The sequence below is a fragment of the Acinonyx jubatus genome, chromosome F2 (assembly GCF_027475565.1).
Source record: "Acinonyx jubatus isolate Ajub_Pintada_27869175 chromosome F2, VMU_Ajub_asm_v1.0, whole genome shotgun sequence".
Lineage (NCBI taxonomy): Eukaryota > Metazoa > Chordata > Mammalia > Carnivora > Felidae > Acinonyx > Acinonyx jubatus.
Window position 1 is genome coordinate 13,291,900 of NC_069394.1, and position 7,034 is coordinate 13,298,933.

The window sequence follows — 7,034 nt, forward strand, 5'->3', positions numbered from 1 at the left end:
GAAATTACAAAACCCCTCTACGCCCCTACATTTCATTGTTTGTAAAATAGGGTTAATAACTTGCCTCCCTCGCCTAGCATAGAGGCAAGCAGGGGGCTGGTTCCTACCTTCTGGGTTTGAATGTAGCCTGGGAGTGGCATGGGTTAACCAAATGAAGTTTCTTCATCTTCCTCCCACCCCCCTCCCCGCAAACCTTACCCCCTTTGTATACTTAACTTATCTTTAACCTCTGGCATCCCTTTGCCTTCTCACCAGCTTACTGCCTGTTCATTCTTCCAAGTAGCAACTCTGGCCCCTATCACAGATCTCCAGGAAGCATCTTATAACCCTCAGAATTTAAAAGACCTTAAGGACCCAGACCCATTTGAACAAAGCAAAGCCCTTGCCCTTTCAATAACTTCTTTCTCCATCTTTGTAAACTCATTCCCTTGAGGGCCAAATTCTGTTAATTGGAATTGATGAAAAGAAAATAGAAAAAAAAGGCAAGAAAAACAAAACACTCACAACTTAAGATTTGGCTCAATTATATATTTGCCACGTATTTTATTTTTTCTAAAAACAATAGAAAAAATCAACTTTAAAAAGGAAAATGTACTTAAATAAAAAAAATTATGGTTTATAATACATGGTTTGAATTCTTGTATAACTGCTATAAACGTTTTATTAAAGTTATTTACATTTAATGGCCATATTTACACAGGAAAACGGGGTAAACTTGACACATTTTTTAAAAACAAGTCTTAAATACAAATCTGTTAAAGGAAAACAAACAAACAAAAAGATGGCAAGCATAAAAAAATGTTCTTTTATGCCCAAAATTCCATTTGAGGCAGTTTACATTATGGCTAAACCTTTCAATCCTAAGACCCAGCCAAGGTTGTGAGGTTGCACTTGACCATGCATTTGAAACAAGTTCAGATATGAGGAGTTGCTACAGTTCTGTGAGAAGGAAGCTTTTTCCTTACTTTCCCTTAGTAACAAGTGAGAATTCACGAGCAACTCCAGTTCCTCCCTCCAATAGGTGGATTTATGCACAAGAGTTCCTTAGCTGTTCAAGTTTGTGTTTCAACTGTTCTCGTCGCTTCCTCAACAGGTCCTTTTCCGAAATGAGCTTTTGCTCCCCTGCTTGGACGGACAGGATGTACGCGGTGGCTTTTTTAAGGATAACCACCTTGGGGGCCTTTTCGTTGTTTTCCAACTCTGGGATCTGGTCGCGCAGGGCAAAAAAGCTCCGTTTCAGCTCGTTTCTCCTCTGGCGTTCCAAGACGTTGTGCGTCCGCCTCTTGTCGTTCTCTTCCGTGTCCGAAGACCTGGGGCTGATACATTTGCGGTTGTTGCTGATCTGTTTCAGGACCCTGCCACTGTCCAACTTAGCCCTCTTGGCGGCTGGGTAGTCCTTCCTAGTGGAGGGGGGCGCTGCGTAATTGTGCTGATGGGTGGGCACGTGGCATCTCTTAAGGACCAGCGGGCTGTGAGGAGGTTTGCTGTGGCCTCCGGCAGAGGGTGACCCCGATTCCGACCTTTTGGCAGGGGGCTGCCTTTTCTCCACAGAAACGACATCAATTTCTTCTTCTTCCTCTTGTTCTTCCTCTTTAAGAAAGGAAAAAGAAAACGCGCGGGTTAGCGACGTGTCCTCACAGCAATCAAGGACCAGATTAAATTAATGCTATGCAAATATAAGGCGTTATCCTGTGAGAAAGGGCCCTGGCACAAAGTCATCCCCGGAGAACAAATTAGCCAATCAACCCAGCTCTTCTCGCAACGAAGGCAGAGTCAGAAAGGGAGAATGACAGCTGGGTTTACGGCACAGATGAGAAAATTACAATTTACCAGGATAAGACATCGATGCCAATTCTTACCTAAGACTTAATGAGGCTTTGGACACACCCAAAGCAAAGCACATTCCCAAGCACCTCCTCTTTTTAAGGGACTTTACCAAGAACCCTTCAGGTGTTGCAAATGATAGAGTCTCTTGGTATGACTTTAGCAACTCCCTATTTTACTGGAAGGGCAAAAAGGAAAAAAAAAATTCTTGCGGCTTTGCCAAAAGTTCTAGGGGTGGGGGGAGGAAAAAAGCCCAATTTTGGCAAGGATTTGCTTTTAAGTGTTCCAAACAGGCTGACCAGATCCCAGGCTCTTCAGCCCATCTAAAGCCACTGTCACTAGGTCACAGCGCCTGGGAGGCAGGCCGCTCTGCCTCTGTCCACTGCCCATCTTCATTTTTTTGTGGCTCCTAGTCCAGGAAAACCCAAGAACTACTCAGAAGGGAGGAGGGAAGCCATCCCTCCGCTCTCAGAGATCAATCCCCTCCTCTCCCGCTTCTCGCACACCCCCACCGCGGGGGCAATTAAAATGCTGAAGAAAACTAAGAGGGAGTGGATTGAGTTGCAAGATAAGCCAGAAGATTGAAAAACCCCAAAGAAATTCCTAAGGGGAGGGAGGGAGAGGAGGGGGCCGGCCACTGGGGCGGTCTTAGGAGAGGGGATGGGAGGAAACCCTAAAGCCCAGGGTTCCGGGATGAGCTCCCAGACCCTTCCAGATCTAGCATTTCCCTTCCCGAATAGAAGAAAAGAGAAAAGCCGGGGTCGGCAGAAGCGGCCAGTGGAATGAGAACAGGAAGGGCACCCAGCCGCCCCCTCGGACGGGCCGGGAGGGGCCCAGCTTACCAGAGTCGCTGCTGGTGGTGGGCGGTGTCTCCTCGTGGAGCGCCAGGGGCTCGGGGCTGGCCCGCGGGGAGGACTCCGCCGAGGAGAGCAGAGAGTCCGAGGACGGAGAGAAGGCGGCGGAGTCGGGGGAGGCGCAGGGCTTGGGCGAGCTGGTGTCGTTGAGCGGGTAGGGGAAGACCACGGAGGGGTCGATGCACTCGGAGGCGGCGGCGCTCAGGTCCTGCAGGTACAAGCTGGAGGTGGGGCAGCCGCCGGGCCCGCGGGCGGGGCTCGGGCTGCCGCTGTCTTTGCGCGCAGCCTGGTAGGAGGCCAGCTTCTCCGAGACGAGCTTGGCGGCGGCCGAGAAGCCGCTCCACATGCAGTCCTGGATGATGATGTTTTTGATGAAGGTCTCGTCGTCCGGGTCGCAGATGAAGCTCTGATTCACCATGTCTCCTCCCAGCAGCTCGGTCACCATCTCTAACTGGTCGGCCGTGGAAAAGCTGCCGCCGCCGCCGTCGTCGTCCCCCCGGGGGGAGAAGGACGCGAAGGCGACGTAGGAGGGCGAGCAGAGCCCCGAGCGGCGGCTCGGGGACAGCGGCGGGGTGGGCAGCAGCTCGAATTTCTTCCAGATATCCTCGCTGGGCGCCGGCGGCTGCAGCTCGCTCTGCTGCTGCTGCTGGTAGAAGTTCTCCTCCTCGTCGCAGTAGAAATAGGGCTGCACCGAGTCGTAGTCGAGGTCATAGTTCCTGTTGGCGAAGCTGACGTTGAGGGGCATCGCGGCAGCCTGCTGAAGGGGGCACACAAAGGGGGGGGAGGTCTTGAGCGAAGGGGGGTCTGGGGTGGGTGCCGCAGCCCCTGCGCAGCGCGCGCCCGGATGCCGAGCCGCTCCCCTTCCAGCGCGAGCCCCAGCCGGGGCCAGCGGCGGCGAAGGGCACCCCTCCCACCCCGTCCAGGTGGCCCCCTGCTATCTGGGACGCACACTCGGTGAGCCAGCCGCGGAGCGCCGGCGGAGCTCGCGTCCGCGGGGAGCCCGCGCCGCCGCCGCCGCCGAGCAATCGGAATCGGCTCTGGCCTCCTTAAGCGGCCAGAGGAGGCGGCGGCCGGGAACACAATCCGCCAAACCCGAAGGCGCAAAGTTTTGCGCCACCTGAAGGAGGAGGCGGGAGGCGCCGCGGCGGGAGCGGCTGCGCGTGCCCCCTCCCGCGCCGGGCCCCTCCGCGCCGCGCCCGTTCCCACTCGCGCCCTCGCAGCGCTCCTTCCCCAGCCGGCGCCGCCGCCCCTCCCAGCACCCCCGCCCCGCCGCCCCTCTGTCCCCACTCCCAGCGCGTCCCCCTTCCTTCCTCGGCCGGCTTCTCTCCGCGTCTCTCGCCGGCTGGTGGGGCGAGCCTAGCCGCCGGCCGTAACAGCCCCCCCCCCATAAATAAAAGGGGGGTGTTAGATAATAACCGGGGCACCTCCCTTCAACACCCAGCGCGGCGACGCAACTGCGCCAGAGCCCCTGCTGCGGTTCCGCGCCCGGAGCCGGGCGTCTTCCCCTCACCCGCCGAGGGTAGCAGCTGTTCTGGGAAAGCCCCGAGCCCCGCTCCCTGCCTTCCCTCCGCCACCTCAGGGGCGCGGGGGAGGTGGGTGCGGAGATCTGCCCTCGTTTCCCCCGAGTCCACGATTCCGGGAGAATCGGACCCATCCCTGCCCAGCGTCCCTTTTCCCTGCTCCCCGAGCCTCCCCAACACCAAGTCCGAACCAGCACCCCGGTAGACCAAGATCCCTAATTTTATTATTCTTTTAAAAAGCCAAATGCCAACTTCTTAAAAGGAGCAGGGGGCGAATGGTGAACGCCGCGGGGATCCGCGGGCGGGACGCGCCGCAGTGTCTGTCTCCTGCTGTCAGAAATGCGGTAAGCCGAAATTTAAATGCCCTTTCCGAGACGCGTAAAAGTCAGCGGCGGCGGAGCTCTCCGGCTCCCACACGCAATTTGTAATTCTTACTCCCAGGAGCTCGGGATGTACAGGGAGGGCTCTCTGCCCACCGCGAAGCGCGGCACTCCCTCCCCACCACCCCCCCCCCCCCCGCTCCAAAAAATCAAAAGCAATTAATGCAATAAAGCAGGAATGTCCAACCGGTCGAGAGCAGCGTCAGTATTCATGAGCAAAAATCTCTAAAGACGAGTTTCAAAAACGCACCGGTTTTCCCTCCCATCCTGACAAGCCACTCTATCCCATCCAGTTCTGGGTCGTCCTCACCCCACCCCGGAGCTACCACAACTACTCTGAGAAAAAGTGTCAATAGCGCAGGAATGGCAGAAAAGACCCCCGATTGGGGCTTTCGACTTCGACTCGTCGCGGCATTAAAGCGGTGGGGCAAATAAATGAGAAGACAAATAGATCCGGGCGCTTACCGGGTTTTCCACTATCCGAAGGAAATCCAGCGTCCGAAAAGCGGCGAGGAGCGCCCTTTCAGAGGAGCGGGTCCCGGGCAGCGTAGGGGAGAGGTGTTTCCCCAAATAGGCGGACCGGAGAGTCGCGTTCTCGCTCGGGTGTTGTAAGTTCCAGGGAACAGTGTCCGCCCGCCGCAACCGGCAAAGTTTCGCGGGTGCGGCGGGGGGTTGCGCACCGCTGGCAGGGGGCGGCCGGCAGGGTGGGGTGGGCCGGAGGCGAAGCACCCTTTCACTCCGGATCTCCCTTCCCTGGGCGCTCGGAGCGCGACTCGGATCGCTCGCCTCGCTCGCCTCGCTCTGCTCTTCTACCCAGGCGGGCGCGCCCGCTCGCTCCCTCTGCCTCTTGCTAGGATTACTACAGAGAGTCAGATAAAGCCCCAAGAACCGGCTTTTATACAGAGCTAGGCACGATCCCTCCCCTCTGTTCTCTTTTTCCCGCCAAGCCCCTGAATAGCCCTGCCCTTCCCGAAGCCGGCAGGGAGCCAGGCGGCAGCCGGGGCGCGACGCCGGCGGCGGCAGCTGCGGCGGGGAGAGCGCAGCTCGGGGGTCCTCGACCGCGCAGACCCTCGCATATAAAGGGCCGGTGGGCGGGGATTCGCGAGAGAGGATCTTTTTTCTCTCTCCCCCGCCCTCCGCTTTGGGAGCCGGGAGGGGCGCTTCTGCGGAGGACTGGCTGGGCGGGGGTTGGGGGGGGGGGGAGGTTGGGGAGGAGACTCGGCCCTTTCTGCCTGGCACTCCAGTGCGCCGAGCGATCGGATGTAAACAGTCAAAGCGCAGTGTGAATTAACTGCGCGCGCCTACCATTTTCTTTTGCTCCCGCTCAAACCCGCTGCCTTTCTCCGCTGCTCCTCCGGCGCAGCGCGCGGCTGGACAAACCGCATACTTGTCTTGCGTGCTTAAATCATCGCAGGCGGAACAGCTGAGCCTTCAACACGGAACACACCGTGTACCCACCGCCACGCCATGCACGTCCCGGGTGGACGGGCGCCTCCCGAAGGCCGGGGAAAGGGCAGCGTTTGGAAAATAAATCCCGCGAAGACGAGGGAAGAAGGGGTATTTATGGGCGCGCGCGCTCCGAGGGTGTGGGGTGTTAGTGTCGACGGGCACAAATAATAAGAGGTGTAAGGAGGAAAAGGATGCCTGGAATCTGAAAATAACTCAGCAGCCCACTGCCACGTATACTTGGGAGATTGCGTTATGAATAAACACCCATTGCATTTGTCGGGGGTGTTGTGCCTTATATGTGTACAGTTATCGATCGCGATTGGATACCTTCCACTCCGAATGAATCCCCCAATTTGCTGTCAAAGCAGCAGGCACCCCCCCCCCCCCAGCCCCCGCCCCGCCCACGCAGACCTACAGTGGGCTCGGCAGGAGCCGGCTTTTCCCCTAGGACGCGCTAATCCCTGAGATCTTTTCTGCGTGTTCCGGAACAGGGGTCTGGGCGGAGCGAGGTTGCGGGTGCGCGCGACTCGGGACCCTCCCCAGTCCTCTCCCCGCGGATCTGCACCCGCAACACGCCCACCCCCCAACCCCCACGCCTCACTCTGCGAGTTCCCAATTCCGCAGCCAGCTTTCAGAAAAGAGGCAAATCCTCTTTGCGCCCCGTGGCGCCGGTTTGCACCAGTCTGGGGTTCCCATGTTTGGGGGAAATCAAAGGCGCCAGACGGGAGAATTTTGGGGAGGGGGGCGCAAGCCTCGGGAATAGAGTTCCCAGAAAGGGGAGAGGAGGCGAGCTTGAGTACCCTGCCCTGAGAGTTTGCAGAGACCCTGGTGAAGAAGACCGTTAACTCTTTCCTCCTCGGGCAAATCGGACACTTAACTTCCTTCATGGGTTTTCTTTCTCCTTGATTATTGGAATCGAGATCCTGCACACACACACACACACACACACACACACACACACACACAGCATCGATTATGATCAAAGTAGAGGAGTCATCTATTACTTA

At 57.1% G+C, this 7,034-nt stretch overlaps 1 protein-coding gene across 2 annotated transcripts; it reads right to left on the bottom strand.

Annotated features, from left to right (window-relative positions):
* Positions 1-507: 507 nt before the first annotated feature.
* On the bottom strand, positions 508-5,628 carry MYC (MYC proto-oncogene, bHLH transcription factor). Of its 2 annotated transcripts, none has more exons than XM_027063916.2 (3): positions 5,044-5,628; positions 2,667-3,432; positions 508-1,590 (listed from the first exon to the last, which is right to left on the bottom strand). In XM_027063916.2, exons 2-3 carry the CDS (start codon positions 3,421-3,423, stop codon positions 1,028-1,030), a joined length of 1,320 nt encoding a protein of 439 aa, XP_026919717.1. In that variant the 5' UTR covers positions 3,424-3,432; positions 5,044-5,628; the 3' UTR covers positions 508-1,027. The 2 variants fall into 2 exon arrangements, with proteins under 2 accessions (XP_026919717.1, XP_026919716.1); XM_027063915.2 differs by having other exon boundaries at positions 2,667-3,435; positions 5,044-5,627.
* Between the last annotated feature and the right edge of the window lie 1,406 nt (positions 5,629-7,034).